We start from the raw sequence: 16,188 nt of genomic DNA, 5'->3' as shown, positions 1-16,188 counted from the left end.
AACATTGATGCAATGTTATAGTAACGTAAAAATGTCCACCTTTAGCAATATTGCGCTATCATGTTGCAGCCATATTGCAATGCAATGCATATGCAATAATGAAAATAATTTATCGCATTATTACTATATATTATTTAAAATACACTTCATGAAATAATTAAATAAACAAATTGTGATGTATACATTTTATTATAAAAATTTAGTACAAAACTATTTATTTAAATCCACCGATGCGTGTATGCATATAATTTATAAATAACATTAAAATTAAAATAACATTTTATACTTTACGTAGGCATATAATTATTGTATACTTAAAGAGTTATACATAACTTATACATATATGAAAATAAAATTTTTTTATCGAATCTATATATCTGCGGAACATGGCATAATGATCGACTGACATATATAAACCGTGCGGATGCGGTATTTTCTCAAAAATAAACATATGTAAAATATGGTAACAACATTAACACGGAAGACGTACGGTTGCGCAGCAGAACTGTAAGGCAGGATTCACACAGCGTCCGATTTCCGTCCGATATCCAATAGAAGAATTTGCTTTATATAAAACAAATTTTCCTATTGGAAATCGGACGCTGTGTGAATCCCGGGTCAGACGCGAGATTTGTCTAAGTAGCGACGACATTCTGGATCAATCCTTATCACCCGTTACATCACATTGATAACAACGTGTTATCAGATTGCGTTCGCGCATTAATAATACGTTTTCTTATACAAACATTGTAGAAAAACGCAGAAGAAATTTCGTAGAAAGCTAAGCATAAGTCCGTTTGAGTAATTTTTCTATCATGTTTGGTAATCTCATATCCAATGGTCCGGTAATATATTCTAACTTGATACCGTCATACCTTTATCACTTCCTGCTGAAGAAACTTGAGGGATGTCTGTTGAACTGCCAATCTGGTCTGATATATGACTATTCAGAGTACGATACCGGTTAAACAATTAAACCAACTGCTGCGTCCGCATATTTTGCCCAAGTATTAATATTTTTTGCAATTATCACTAATAATTGCCAAAATGAGATGAGTTCTCCTCCGGTTGAATACGTTTGCTAAAAGTTGGAAAAAGGAAAGAAATTAATAACTGAATAATTGATAAAATATCAAAGTTAAACACAAATAAAAAAATAGTAGGAATCAGAATTCACATGTAGTATGTAGAAACAGAATCCACCAGCTTATCTAATTGTACACTGCACATTAATCAATGCAGTGGTACATGAAGCAGTAGCGATAAACAAAATCAATGGTATTCAACTAATCCCTAGCAATGAAAGTGTTATAAGGTAGTCTGTAAAAGAAAATAAATTTATATACATATGTACATTATACGTTATAGAACGTATTACTCTTAGGACCGTATTCATAGTCGTGACTCAACTTCAGAATCAGGTTTTGAACTAGGTTCAAATCAAGTGTTTTAGAAATAAAAGATTGATTTGAACCTAGTTCAAAACCTGATTCTCAAGTTGAGTTACGACTATGAATACGGCTCTTAGAGAAATTGAATACTGATTAAATTAGCTAGTGATAAATTACTGTTGCTCAATACTTTGATTATACATACGAGTTAATAAAACTATTAAGTAACAATAATTTATGATCAATTTACCACCATTAAATTTCTATACAGACTTTTATAAAAGAAGCACGTGTTAAGAATACTTAACCATAACCAACGTATGAATAATCAAAAATATTGAGCAAGATTAATAATAAGTTTATCACTAGTGAATTTATCACAGTCAGTATTAATTAAAATGATAATCATACATAATCTATACAGGGTGTCCCAGACTTACCGAATCACCGGTTCAGGGTAGATTCCTGAAGTCATTCTGAGACGATAGTTCCTCTTGCAAAATGTCGAGGGTGGCGTAGTTTCGGCGCTACGAAGGGTTGTAGTTATCCTATCCTTGTGCAGAATTTTCCCGCGTTCAGTGACGGTAGGTCGAAGGGGCCCCACGCATCGCGCACACTTCAATTTGATTTTAATTTTTCGCGGCTGTTCACTGCGTGTTTCTATTCACTGCACAATGTCCTGCAAGCACTATATCCTGTTCCTGTAAGCACTGTTCACTCTTCAGGGTCAAATCCGAAGACCTTGCTGGCGAAATCACTCGCTCCGCGTTCGATCCATTTATCCGCGTATGTCTCGTTAAACGCATTTCCACATACGTGTACACCGAGATTTTCACGCGTTATCGTTCGACTTTCTGCAACATCGTTTACATTGATTACATTCACATTCATCGTGATGTTCTTCAACATCTGATTGATCAACATCGATTTCTTCCCATTGTGCTTGTTTCCGTTTTCATTAGGTTCCGGTGTAAGGTCGGTATTGCTGTCAGCATTATTATCAGTATCGTTGTTATCAGTATCCTCATTATCAATATTGCCATCAGTATTGCGCTCATAATTGTACATATAAGTCTGCAATACTATATTTCTGGCGTTATCCTGATCCGCAGTTGATTCCGGCATCGTAATAGCCAATTGTCTGCAACATGATTTGCGACTTATAAATATCATTAGAGATAATTCTCTTTAAAGAATTACTTTGATCAACCGATCAAAATCGACTCGTCTATAAGACGATAAGTTGTGATACGACAAAATAGCAGGCCTACTTTCTATCTATAACAATGCGCATTTCTGGCTCATGCTGCATATATAGCAACATTTTTTGGCCAGCTCCGTTAGTGAAAAGATTATTATCTATTGCAGAAAAGTAAGAAGGAAAGTTACTCACCCTGCGGTTGAGTTGTTAGGCACATTTGTATTAGGCACATTGCGTACAGGTGGTACTTGAGCTATTACATTATTTCCTTGATTAGGAGGATTGAAATCGTCGTCGTCGTCGTCATCGTCGCCCAACCGGTTCGTGCCGTAATTGGCATTCGAGACCCAGTTCGGCGTTCTCCATGCAGTTGCGCCCACGAGTTTATCGATAGCAACGACCTTGTTGTTATCGTTTTCAATCGTCAACTTTTCTTCCTTCGATTCAATAAATGGATCTGAAAATAAGTATTTGCCAACTGTACTCGATGCTGCCGTACGCGCCGATTATTGGTAACTTATAAAGTAGGCCTATGCCTTGCTTGCTGAGCAATTACCGCATTCTTAACTCTTCGCACTTTCATTTCAGCATTCAAATACGTAGATATGCTGTAGACGTACTGTAATGTAACAATTACGTTGTTTTCATTAACGTGTATAATTTAATTGATTGCTTTTGTGTGATTATTGTGCATCTAGCTGCGTGTTCAAAGCTTGCAGACGTGCAACTACAAGAAATGCAAACTCTCTGTGAAACATTTAATTGACTGTCGATTAAGAAATTTATGTAGAAATTTATATGCAAACTAAAAAACATGTCTACTTTGTGCATTATCAAAAAAACATTACCTTTCTTTAAGATTAATTAACTAAGAGCCACTTCGACCAAAGTCCAGTTAATTTAATCGTCGATTAACTCACTCTTCGTCTCTTTCTAAGGCAGGTAGTTAGAAAAGGACGAGGAGTGAGTTAAACTACGGTTAAAGTTAAACGGCATTGGTAGAAGCGGGCCTAATGAAATTAATGAAAAAGCGAAGCTGCGCGGTAACAAACGATTGTCAATTGATCGTTTGTAATTTGTACATACCACATGAAACGAACACATAAGTGTATGATAAATATATTAGCGAAAATATATAAAACAACTAAATATGAATTTTTAAATGAATCAAGTTAAATTTTAATATGAATTAAGCTTCTCTTATAATTTATATTACGTTTATATTGTGATAATATTGTGATTATACAGAGAAAGATCATGTAAAAGATGATAAGCTTGATTAAAGAATTATAAATATATTAAAAAACATGAAAGAAACCAAAACTAAGTTATTTAAAAAAATATTTTACGTTTTATTATTTTCAACTTATTACGTTTAGAAGTAAGTTCGAATTGAGCATATTGGATCTAATATTTAGTCATTTTTTAAAACACAAAAAGAAATATAGAATTAATAACATTTTTCTATATGATTAATCTTTTCAGGATATTACTACATCTTTAAATTTGAACAAATTATATTAAAGATTTTGATTAAAGAACTTGACAAAACCATATTCCCATTACAAGTTATATATAAATACATATATATATATACACACACATACATACATATGAGTAAATATACTTACTATATTCTTCCGGTGGAGCATTGGCATTGGTTGCTACTGCATTGTCATTATTAAACTCAACGCACTCGACGTCGTTACGTTTACAATAATACCCTGAAAATTATATTGAGTATTTTAAGTTATGCTCAGAAATAAAAAAATTGTTAGATTACGTAATTTACCACTTTTATGGTTATCATAAAAATGCAAAATTAGATCTAAATATGTTAATATGAAATATAACATATAGAAATACAAATTACTTATTTTATATATGATATAAAAGAAAAATTTATGTATCATATATAAAAGAAAAAGAATATGAGACTAAGACTTGTAAAAAGAAAAATTAAGAGACTTGTTATTAAAACAATACGCGCGTGTTTGCCAAAGATTACAAACTTACATTTTCTAAGGAGAAACTTCCACAGGATGCAACCTAGTGTAGTAAGAACGATTAAACTACTCCCCATACAGCACATAAGCTTCCAGTTTCATTGCAGGAATGTTGCAACATTACAAGTTGCAATGTAATTTTGCAGAGATATTACAGAGATATATAATTGCAATATTGCACCGAAATGATCCTGCAAAGTTGTATGCGTTTTCGCTCCGCACTACTAGGTGGTGCATATGTCGAGTTCTTACTCGACGTTAAGATTTAGCTTCACAGTTATATAAGTACGTACCTTAGCATGATAATAATTTTTCTGAGAATTTTTGCACTTGCGGCAGAGGTTCCCATGGACAACGTCCACGCATGCCGCAAGCATCTGAAGTCATTAAATTTGCCCATTTAATCATAATTAAGTATTAGCTAAAAAACAGGTTACTGTATAATATTGGACCAATATAAATTACTCTCTTTTACTATACTATTATATTTTTTGCAATGTTTCTGGGAGCACATATTTCAATGTTGCTGCAATGTTTCCTAGGGCGGACATTTCAACGTTACTGCAATGTTGCAGCAACATTGCAGAGACATTTCGCAACTTCCATGCAATATTGCAATCTTTCAATGTAAGATTTCTGCAACGTTTCTGCAATCTTTCGGTGCTGTATGGGTCAAAGTTCCTACAAGTAACCATATTAGCGCGGTTTGATCTATTGTAGACACTGCAAATGTTAAATATAAATTAATATGTGTTAAATGTAAATATAATATAAATAATATTAATATAAATTAATATAAAAAAATATGAGAAGCATAAACAAATGATATGTACTTAATTAAAACAATAAATTATAGAATACACAGATATATTTAATAGAGAATTTATGGATATATATATATATATATAATGTTATGAGAACAATATCCATATATATATATATATATATAATATATCGATTTTATATTTAAGCAGGAGAATAACAAATGATTAAAATTGTACATTACAATTTAGCAAAATGCATCATCAATCACTTTACATATTTCTCAAATGAAATTATAGAAAATTATTTCAAAGATGGCAGTATTACTCACGTGAATTTTCTGTCTGGATCTTTTTCGCGCAGTATGACCCATCGTGGCCGTTTGCAAGCACTTCATTTGTATATCTATAAAATCGAGGAAATATACAATTCTGTGTAAAGTATAGGAGACAATTGTTTCATGCTTTGTTCTTTCTTATTTATGCAAATAGACATATCAAGTAGCCCCTCTGTTGTTACATCGATTATGTAACACGCACGTGTTCGCCGTTGACTTTGATGATTACGGTCATACGACGCCATTCTAATCGCACAGTTTATTTTGACAGTGACACATAATCAGCTCGTGGATTAAACTGAAGTTTTATATCGGCATTTGTCACTCATCACCTAGGTTGTCGAACAACCAGAAAAATATATTTTTATATCAATATAAAGTTTATTATGAACAATTCAACTTTTCTTATGAATGAATTAAATCTTACGTGTGATATTAAATGTAATGTTAAGAATGAGTATTGCAATTATCCGTTAATCTTAATCGCTGAGGGACAAATGATTAGCACTTTGTGCCAAAAACCAGTGAAACTTGGATAGTTTTATGTGCAAGGATGACGCAACAAATGCCTTTTTGCTTGCCAAGTTCTTTCAAATTCTCTTGTAATGTTATTTACAAATTTGAATTCTATTAGGCGCTAATATTAGAACGTAAACGTGTAAAGCGCGACAGAAAGAGCGGAAATAGAACCTTCCCAATATGTCTGATACAAGGAATTAATTAATTCGAGTGCAAGAAATTGTAGATTAATATTATTGCATTGTTGCATAATGTGCATGTTATATACATATATCATGCTAGTGCGGTTGAAAGAATTTGAAAAGGTGCTGATAAAGGGATCAACAATGACTAAGCACGGAAGCAGGCGATCATTGATGTTTGTGTGTCATAATACCTAGATAGCATTATAGCAAGTATATAAGAAATGTGAATGCAAATGTAATTTTGTGTCTTACCCCTCAAAGCATGGCCCGCATTGAAAAGGGTTCCGTGCCAATTTATCTGTTTCGACACGATTGTACCTGCTGCATATCGTATAATTCACGCAGTGTCCAGAAAGTTTATAACAGTACTGCTTCTCAGGACAGTCTTCATCCTGTTTGCATGCTTCAACGATCGCGTCCTGAAAAATAAAAATAAAATATATACATGTGTGTGTGTTTCTTTAGGAATTGAAAAATAATTCTTATAATATCTCCGTTTGCTTATTACATTTATATTTTGTTGTTCTTGACTTTATTTATCAAGCCACAATCGCACAATAAACGCTCATGAAAGCATCTGTAATATAAAAAAACGTGGGACCGATCAATTTGTTCATGGTAATGCAAAAATACGCATTCCAGCGTATCATATTTGAAACAAAGACAACAAGAGACAAACAAATTCAGTCATAAACGCTCCAGGTTTTCTAATTCCTCCGCAGAGCGCAGAATACTTTGTTTTCGTCTGCATCACAAACTGTGCACAGTAGTGATGTTGCTTACTCTTTATCAGACTTGTAAACTAAACGTCATACTAAATCTTAATCGCACTAAGCGGCAAGCAAGTGATTCATTATCGCATCGCTTCCTATTGTTGTAAGATACTTGATAGATATTTTTATCTGTTATTCAAGCAATAGATACACACACATTTATTACATATATTTTTATTATTATTTAATATATATATATATATAGAGAGAGAGAGAGAGAGAGGAAAGTCCCCGATTATGAGATACCATATTGATTTTGCCGAATGTAAGGAAATCTATAGGCAGAATTTAAAAATGTAATACGTTATCTTGAAGAGAATTTAATAAGCTTTAGGTTGGTAAAATGAAAAATCTAATTTAAATATTATTTTTTCTGAAAATTAAAAAACTTTAAAAAAAGAGCTTTACGCAGGATCGAGAAAGTGTGCTCCTAATATAAGATACTTCGAGAAATCGGTGTTAAAAATGCAAAATACATCAGTATTGCAATTAAAAAACTTTATTAGATAATTTTATAAAAATACTGCTGCCACAGCCTTCGCCAAATCTTCACGATTCCACTGTCGACGCTTCCTCGTATCTCTAATCTCCATAGTCAGATTCTATAAAAATTAAATACACAAAACTTCGTAATATAAATTCGTATTAACTTTTCTTTAATCTTAAGTAGTATTTTCTTTCTTTTTATTACACTACATAATCTTCATATTCGAGCAATAATTATCTCATATTAAGAGTACCCTGAATATCTCATTATACGAGCCACACGCCTAGCGGTTCCGCGATCATGAAATCTAACCTCTACAATTAAACAATTCAACAAATTGCGTATTTTCCTGTTACTATGATTCTACTCTATCATTGCATACTGAATTTATTACCAACCATTTCCTTATTATATAATAAACAAGGTTTAAAGACTTACCTCAAGTTCCTTTGACATGTTCACAATTTCACAAATCTTTTCTTGCAAAGGCTAAACGCAATAACGAACAATGAATTTTTCACTAAATACATTTTACACCAAGAGTAATAAGTTCATGGTGGAACTAACAGATGGTGCTCACTAGTTTAGCAGAAACCCCATTATCTCATATTAGGAGCATATCTCATAATAGGGGATTCTCCTCTATATATATATACAGGGTGTTTCCTAAGTAAGTAGACAAACTTAAGGAGGATATTCCTTGGCTTATTTTAAGAAGAAAAGGTCATATAAACATATGTCTTAAACTGCTTTGTTTTCCAAAAAAAGTACATCACTGTTTTCGTTCACTTTTCGTTTATTATAGAACAGTTTGTGTTATTGCAAATGAAACAAATGAAAAACAATAGTAACCAAAAAGAAAAATTATAACGAAAAAGAAAATAGTAACTAAAAAGAAAAATAATAACATCACAGTAACTGCTGAAAATGTCCACCTGCAGCCATGATACACGCCTCAACTCTCCTTTCCATTGATTAACGTACACGCTCAAAAATACCTGGAGTGTTACGCATTCTTTCACATCCATCTATTATGCGATTTCTGAGATCTGTTAAAATTTGTTGACTCGTACTGCAAAAGCACGCTATCCGAAAAGTGAACGAAAACAGTGATGTACTTTTTTTGGAAAACAAAGCAGTTTAGGACATATGTTTATATGACCTTTTCTTCTTAAAATAAGCCAAGGAATATCCTCCTTAAGTTTGTCTACTTACTTAGGAAACACCCTGTACACACACACACACACACACACACACACACACACACACACACACACACATACACGCACGTGTGCATTTCGGAGCACTTGCTGTTTCCAAGCGCGTATCGGATAAGCGAGAGGCTGCGCGCTCGGAGATTCCCACTTTGATTCGAAAAGAAAATACCAAGAAGACAAGTGACTCATGCTGTTGCACGAGCTTGCTGGTACGGCTCATTTTGGCATGCGGCAAACGAGCAATCGAGCCTCTCTCGTCCTTACACGATCTCGACCATGAACCGTTTCCTTTCGTTTCGCAGTTTTTCACCTTGCGTTTCGAGCATGAATTTATTTTGAGATGGTCAAGTGGTCATCAAGTGGTTGATTTTCGTCACGTCAATTATCTGTAGTACTACGAGGCGTACGCCGCACCACCATTCTACATCCGCCACCAGCGATAGCAACGAAACGTATAACAAAAGAGCCGCGATATGACCTGCCTTTGATTTTAGGTCAAGATCGAGAGCATTTCCCGATCATTGTTGCGTAACTGCGAGCCTTATGGTTGGCGTAACGCCTGTCCATTTGGCCCCTGCGCTCGTTCGGTCGTTTTTCCCGTTGGTGGGGTTTAGTTCTTATTTGTTACTTTTTCCTATTTCTAAATTTAATATTTTTCCTATGGAAGCGAGGAACCGTGGAGTCTCTGGACGTAACACCATATACAACTCAATATTTTTCTTTATATATATATATATATATATATATATATATATATATATATACCCAGTAGCCAAGTCTGTTAGAACAGATTTTCGTCAAATACCCGCTACAAATTTTGAAAGCAGAAAGACTGCAGACTGAATACAGGAACTGATATAACAAATGATGTTGTCAGTATGTCAGCAGAAATACAACAATATCTGCTCACATAACTAGACAGAAGATAGTCGGCAGAAACCGAGCAGAGCCTGCTAATATAACTCAGCAGATTGACGGCAGAAACCGAGCAGGATCTGCGCGGCGCTGTTGTCCAGTTATGTTTTATACAGATTCTGTCGACAATCTGTTGTCAGGTTCTGTTCTACAGTCTCTGCCGCCAAAACAAAAGCTTAATGCGGACACAGATGACTATGGTTCTGGTGTGGGTTTCTGATCGAATCTGTTGCCAGCCTGCAGGCAGGCTGCGAACATTTTGCTTACTGGGTATATATATATATATATATATATATATATGTATATATAGCAATATTATTACTTTTCATTCCGTATTAATAGCTAATGATTATGAGTAAATATTCAAAGAAACATTTATTAACCGTTTGAACTGTGCGTGATTCAAAATTTTTATATTTTTATATATTACTAGATGGCGCTTGTTCCTCGCGCGCTTCGCGCGCTCGGTATTTTTAGAAATTGCAAGACGATTGCACATAGCCTATGTTACTCAGGAAGATCTAAGCTATCCACCAGTGAAAGATTTTTTCAAATCGGTTTAGTAGTTTCTGAGATTACCCCGAACAATGGAACAAACTTTACCTCTTTATATATTAGTATAGATTATTTGTTGAAAATAAGAAATTAATTCGAACTAGGCGGCAATTTTGAGCTGATCCGGACGATAAGATAGATATGAAAAACAAAGAGTAGACTCGGTAATGCGGATTCGACTCTCTCTCTCTCTTGTTGAGCAACCGGCGTAGCGAACGGACGTGCACGTACGAGCGAGCGAGCGAGCGAACAATAGCGTGGATCCATGCGACCGAATTTATTAATTGAGAGTTATACAAGATAAGTAAAAGGATATTCAGAGTGTTGAGTAAGGAAGGAACTTTCAGAATACATTGATTATTGATTAATACACGATTGGTTTTGTTGATTTTTCACAGAAGAAAACTACGGACTGAATGTTCCTTTCTCACGTATTAATATATTATTTTTCTTGTGATCATCAAATGTGTATAGTTGATTTGCTTCATTTTTGTTTATTTTGTTTACATTGCTTATGTAACTGATCACAAAATACACTTTATTATTTCTTTCAAGAACACACAAATCTATTTTTTTATCAATTTTACCAATCTACCACTGCAAATCGCAACATTATTATTATTATTGTTATTATGTTTTTTTACCTTTTATTATGTGTATATATATGTTCGCAACTGTGCAAGACGTTAGTAGTTTTCGGTTTCGTTTCCCCTTTGCGTACTATTCTATGTTAGTCGCTGTTTTAGTCTATGTTAGAGTATATGTACCTATTTTACGTTGCGCATCACTATGGTCTACGAGTTAGTCCGGGGTACATTTCCGACTTGAAATTTTTTGGAGCGAATTGAATGTAGCCCATCTTGATCAAATCTCTTTGACATAATATCCTTCGTCGGGATGATTGTCGATGGTAAGATCGACGAAAGCGCCATTTTCATCCCCCTTACGAATTTTAATTTTCCCGTTCTGGTGTTCTGCAATCGCCTTTGCCATTTGGCGAGTTTCAAACGACCAGTTCCCGGAAGGTTGCATCGCTTACACGGGAGAGGCTGCATGCGACGGCCTGCCATGGTAGTTCATGGAAGCGCAAGGGTAATCGACAGCATTCATGGAGAGGCCGCAGGATATGCCGTCCCCAGTCCTTCAAGGCGATGCGTGCCATATCTCCTTCGATACCCGTTATGCATCCTCGATGCCATCGCATCCCATCCCTAATGGCTATGGCTTCATTTACCTTTACCTGATCTGGATAGCAGACTATGTATTTCCCTCTACGTACATCGCCACCTGAAGGTCCTCCCTCATTTCCTGGTAATCTATCTGTGAGTTTTTGATGTGTACCCAGATCAGACTCGGGGAATTGACCTTAATGACGGTGACTGCCAGCGGTCGTCGTGTCAGGAGGGTGACGTCAATGGTTTTGATTTCTATGGTGGCCAAGAATTTCTACAATAATTGAGCGTTTTGTAATTGTGCGGAAGGGGTCGTATATTAGGAAGTTCCAGATGGAAGGGGAAGTTCCGCGGAGGATACTCATTCCTTGATATCGAAAGTGAATGTAACATTTTTAAGTTCATCTTTGGGGGGATAAGAGTGCAGGAGGGGGTAAACGCTAGACGACGAAGGGCTACGTCCGTCAGTTTCGGGGGCGGTCGGTTTTGCCGCGTCTGGGTCAGTTTTATGACCAGTTTCCGGAGACGACGCGTCACCTGACGGTACAGGCTTTTTCCGTCCCAAATGTAATAACAGCTACGTGAGAGAATCCCCATATGGCCCCAAACAGGTAAAGGGACCAGCCATAGACAGTGTGGAGCGCGTACCCGTGCACGATGGTATCTAGTACGAGTTTAGCCACTCTGACGAGCAGATATATGGCTATACATCCCGCGCTTAAGTTTCCAAAACTTAGAAATTTATTCCAAAATTTTTCCCAAGTTGAGATGGCTATTTTTTCTATGGAGGTTTCGTCAAGCAAATTGGCGATCGAACCTCCGTGTATAATGGTGGGTCGACCCATCACGCCTCGTGCTACTGTGTTAAGAACCGCAGGCCGTTCCGCTGGGAACATTATATGGTCGGGGAGCGTTTCCAAGTCTTGATCTGTGTATATACCGCTAGTTACCAGTGATCCTGGACTGATATATTTCCAGGTAGGTTTTGTTAGTGGCTTCATTGTGACTGGAGGTAGTGTGTCCACTGGTCTTGGTGCCAGCTTATACCAGGAATCACCCAGAAGATACATAGTGGGTGCTAACAGGTTGCAGGAAATTTGTGTTCCTTGTTTTAGTAACACATGTGTTTGTGGAGTCACAAAATACGTCTGATTGTCCCGAACGACTGACAGCTGATTGTAACACTCTGTCGTCCGGAAAATTTTTACTTCTACAGGTACGCATTTTACGATATGTATTACTTCTCCGGCTAGCAATGCCATAATCCTGGACCCTTCATTAAATAATATGCAAATGTGTCAGGTGATTGCGTGGTTATAGCTAAGGCGTTTTGCAGCATTTGTTGCTCCAGCCGGCATTGCTGAATTAATATGTTTCGATATAATTGATTTATTTGCGTACTGATATATTTCTCGACATATACGAACTTTGAGTTTGTGTAAGCAAAAATATCCAGATTGTTAACTCGTTTTGGTCTTTTAAACAGAGCGACTCCATGGCTAGTCGGAAATATTATCAGCTTTGGATGTTCTGTCCGTATGAGAATGTGTCCACAGACCACTTCCTCCCCTCTAGTTGCCAAAGCAAAACTAGTATCTTGTGACGTTAAAGAGTAGATTGTTTGAGAGTTTTCGGTGATACTATCGATAATTCGGTCTGCGAATCCTTCGTACAGCAAACTGTACCCCGTGAAACTGCAAGAGTAGTAGTATGGTAGTGCGTCCCAGAAGGTGTTTCCACCCTCCATGTCGGTGCAAATTGTATCACTTAATTCGCAGGTTATTCCAGATCTTAATTGTACACGATTGCTATTTATTCGTACATCTGCGTCATAATCCTGTAGCGTAATTTTTATAGTGCCGATTACTACAACATCGGTCCAACTTCGGTAATGGTCCGAATATGCTCCTCCGGTACAGGTTCCGGTAGTATCCACGTTTCCGACGAATGTAACAGGCCGACTCGACGTTGCATTTGATTTTAATCCGTTTATAAAAACTCTTCCTATTTGCGCACTTCCAACCATGTGCATGCGAAAGCAAGCTTCTCTGGTTACTTCTTCTATATAAGCAAATTTTCCATTATGCACGTCCATGGTGTGGGAAAACATTCCACATTTCCGAATCAGTCTATCTATTTCCACTTTGCATTGCATTACATGTACAGATTCGAAATCATTCAACTGTAGTAGTTGTACGAACTGTCTGCTGGAGTTCACGGTTACGTGGGGTATATCACATTCTTCGATATTTAATAAGGACATAGTAGTTATATTTGTGGTTGATGCACACAATCATAACCAATGATTCCATATGTGCTATGAGTCCATATTAACATTATTATGAAAATTAAAATGCCTTTGTGTAATAGTTCCATCTGAAATCTTGAAAAAACAGTTATTTTTACGCTAAGGCTTGATGTGAGATATTCTAAGTCGATTAGGATGAACTATTTTGCTATTCTTTTTAATCTTGATTTTCACATTGTTTCTGTTTAATATTTCTAAAATCTCATGAGGTCCTGTATATTGATCTCCAAATTTGCCTGGTTTTGGTCCTTTTAATAAAAATACTTGATCACCTGGTTTAAATTTTTGTGGGTTTATCTTGCGATCATAATATTGTTTAGACTTGTGCTTGGCCTGAATAACATTTTTCGGGCGGTCGTTTGAATATTGTGTAGTTGCGTAACTAAATTGACTAAGTAATCGTCGTAAGTAGTCAATTTATCCTCGGGAGCTAAGGCATCGTGAGATGGAATTCGGGCTATTTTACCGTATATTAATTCGTACGGAGTGTGTTTCGTAGCTTCGTGTACGCTTATATTATAATTAAATATCGCGAGATCAATCACCGGTCCCAGTGGTTCTGTTCATTAACGTATTGTTTAAGGTACTCGCCTAAAGCATGGTGTGATCTTTCCAGTGATCCATTCGATTGTGGGTGAAATGCGATGGTTCGAAATTTCCGAATTTTAAATATTTTTGCTAACTTCCTCATTAAGTCACTGATGAAATTTCTTCCTTGGTCAGTTAATATTGCTTTAGGTGCTCCGAATACACAAATGAATTTGTTCACGAATGCTTCAGCTATGGTTGCAGAAGTTTGATCAGGTAATGGTATTCCCAAGCAAAATTTAGTCAATTGATCCTGAAGGGTTAAAATATATTCATTGCCATTGTCCGTTCTCGGCAAGGGTCCTACGATATCCATGGCGACTTTATCGAAGGCTGCACCCGGTGTATCGGTGATTAACATCGGTTGTTTAGTTTTGACTCTAACTAATTTTTTCAGTTGACATTGTAGACATTGTTGTATGTGCTTCTGCACGTCGGACTTTAAATTTTCCCAATAATATTTATGTTTAATTCTACTATATGTTTTGGTAACGCCGCGATGTCCTCCTGTAGGCAAATAATGCATTTCTCGGATTATCTCTGAGTGCAGATCCTTCGGTGGGTATTTAATTTGCCCGTTACAAATTATTAGTTTAGTCGGTGCGTTTGCAAAGGCTAACTGTAGCTGAGATTTCACATTGTTCCATGGCACATTATTAATTAAATCAGTCTTTGCAATGCTGAGTGTTTGTATCTTTAATTTGTCAGAAGTTGCCCTTAAGTCTTCTATAACGGGAATAATCTGTTCCAATGTCAATGTTGGTCCTTTCGACTGCCTTTCGCTAGCAGGTAGTACCAGGTGTAAGAAGTTTTTATGTTTTATTACTTTGACCTGCCCTAACGTGAGGGATCCCATACGTGGTAGGTCATTGCGCTCGAAAAGTTTCTGTGAGCCTGAGTCCAAAGGGTTTCCGTCTGTATCTACGAAGTATGCTACGTTATCCTTACGTAGGAATAGCAATTCTCGTGATTCAATGACATTTTCCGTGCGATTTTCCGCCTCTTGATGACTATCCATGTCTTCTGATTCTTCCTTTTCATCGTCGGTTTCGCTTACGTCAGCAATATCATTCTTTTCGTCATACTCTTGCTCTTGTGATTGTTTAGCACTTTGGCTGCATGTTAATCTTTTTTCCATAATTGGTGGATCTTGAATTAATGCTGTTTCAGTTGTCTGTTCTCCTTCTGGTTCTGGATTTTCCTCAAGTTGATTTTGTTCTAGTTGATATTCCTCACAAATCTCATTATCCGATAAGTGTAGTTCGAAATTATCATCTTCCTCTTCATCGGATTCTTCCAAGAATCTAGATATTGCTTCAGCATCTTCTGGACAATCGGGATTATAGAATCCAGGTCTAATTATTTTGCAATCACCTTCATTATAACAAACCGGATTTCTGGATAACGCGTCGGCATTTACGTTTATTTTACCGGCTTTGTAAACCACTTCGTAATCGTATTCGGCTAGCTTTAATCTCCATCTGAGTATTCGCATGTTTGCGTCTTGTGTATTTTTGAACCACATTAATGATTTGTGATCGGTAACTAGAGTAAATATCTGTCCGTACAGATAGGGTCGGAAGTGTTTCACGCAATATATTATGGCTAGGGCTTCCTTTTCATAAGTGTCGTACTTGAGTTCGGCGTCTGTTAACGTACGGGAAGCGTAGGATATCGGGCGATCCTTAGGGAGCAGGCACATGGAGCGTAACTTGCGTAAGCGTAACCTGCGTATTCTAGTGATTTAATAAAAGTTACCATGAAGTTGCGCT

General features: G+C 36.2%; 2 protein-coding genes and 1 long non-coding RNA gene across 7 annotated transcripts; all 3 read right to left on the bottom strand.

Annotated features, from left to right (window-relative positions):
* Window positions 1-299: 299 nt before the first annotated feature.
* LOC105286064 lies at window positions 300-1,953 on the bottom strand. The gene is made up of 3 exons (XR_895173.2): window positions 1,832-1,953; window positions 1,178-1,320; window positions 300-1,081 (listed from the first exon to the last, which is right to left on the bottom strand). It is a non-coding gene; the product is annotated as an uncharacterized LOC105286064 (long non-coding RNA).
* Window positions 1,954-1,989: 36 nt separating this feature from the next.
* Window positions 1,990-7,013, bottom strand: LOC105286063 (putative uncharacterized protein DDB_G0282133). 5 transcript variants are annotated; one of them, XR_003406527.1, is made up of 5 exons: window positions 6,910-7,011; window positions 6,654-6,820; window positions 5,900-6,029; window positions 5,692-5,765; window positions 5,126-5,321 (listed from the first exon to the last, which is right to left on the bottom strand). XR_003406527.1 is itself a non-coding variant. In XM_026969573.1 (4 exons), the coding sequence occupies exons 1-4, from the start codon at window positions 4,682-4,684 to the stop codon at window positions 2,106-2,108; spliced, it is 861 nt and encodes a 286-aa protein (XP_026825374.1). In that variant the 5' UTR covers window positions 4,685-4,878; the 3' UTR covers window positions 1,990-2,105. The 5 variants fall into 5 exon arrangements, 1 of the variants encoding a protein (XP_026825374.1); XM_026969573.1 differs by lacking the exons at window positions 5,126-5,321; window positions 5,692-5,765; window positions 5,900-6,029; window positions 6,654-6,820; window positions 6,910-7,011 and adding exons at window positions 1,990-2,532; window positions 2,785-3,049; window positions 4,224-4,316; window positions 4,609-4,878; XR_003406528.1 differs by lacking the exons at window positions 5,126-5,321; window positions 5,692-5,765; window positions 5,900-6,029 and adding exons at window positions 3,031-3,049; window positions 3,149-3,211 and having other exon boundaries at window positions 6,910-7,013.
* Window positions 7,014-14,369: 7,356 nt separating this feature from the next.
* On the bottom strand, window positions 14,370-16,118 carry LOC105284638. The gene has a single exon (XM_011348307.1). It carries the CDS (start codon window positions 16,116-16,118, stop codon window positions 14,370-14,372), a length of 1,749 nt encoding a protein of 582 aa, XP_011346609.1.
* Between the last annotated feature and the right edge of the window lie 70 nt (window positions 16,119-16,188).

Source organism: Ooceraea biroi, chromosome 5 (genome assembly GCF_003672135.1).
Source record: "Ooceraea biroi isolate clonal line C1 chromosome 5, Obir_v5.4, whole genome shotgun sequence".
Lineage (NCBI taxonomy): Eukaryota > Metazoa > Arthropoda > Insecta > Hymenoptera > Formicidae > Ooceraea > Ooceraea biroi.
The sequence above is the reverse complement of the archived record's forward strand: the minus strand, read 5'-3'. Positions and strand labels throughout refer to the sequence as shown.

Excerpts from the sequence above, each read along its gene's own strand:
- LOC105286063 (XM_026969573.1), bottom strand. The coding sequence starts at position 4,684 with ATGTGCTGTATGGGGAGTAGTTTAATCGTTCTTACTACACTAGGTTGC. Across the intron at positions 4,317-4,608 it reads GAAGTTTCTCCTTAGAAAAT|GGTATTATTGTAAACGTAAC; the intron begins GTAAGTTTGTAA and ends TATAATTTTCAG. Across the intron at positions 2,533-2,784 it reads CCTAACAACTCAACCGCAGG|ACAATTGGCTATTACGATGC; the intron begins GTGAGTAACTTT and ends ATCATGTTGCAG.
- LOC105284638 (XM_011348307.1), bottom strand. The coding sequence starts at position 16,118 with ATGTGCCTGCTCCCTAAGGATCGCCCGATATCCTACGCTTCCCGTACG.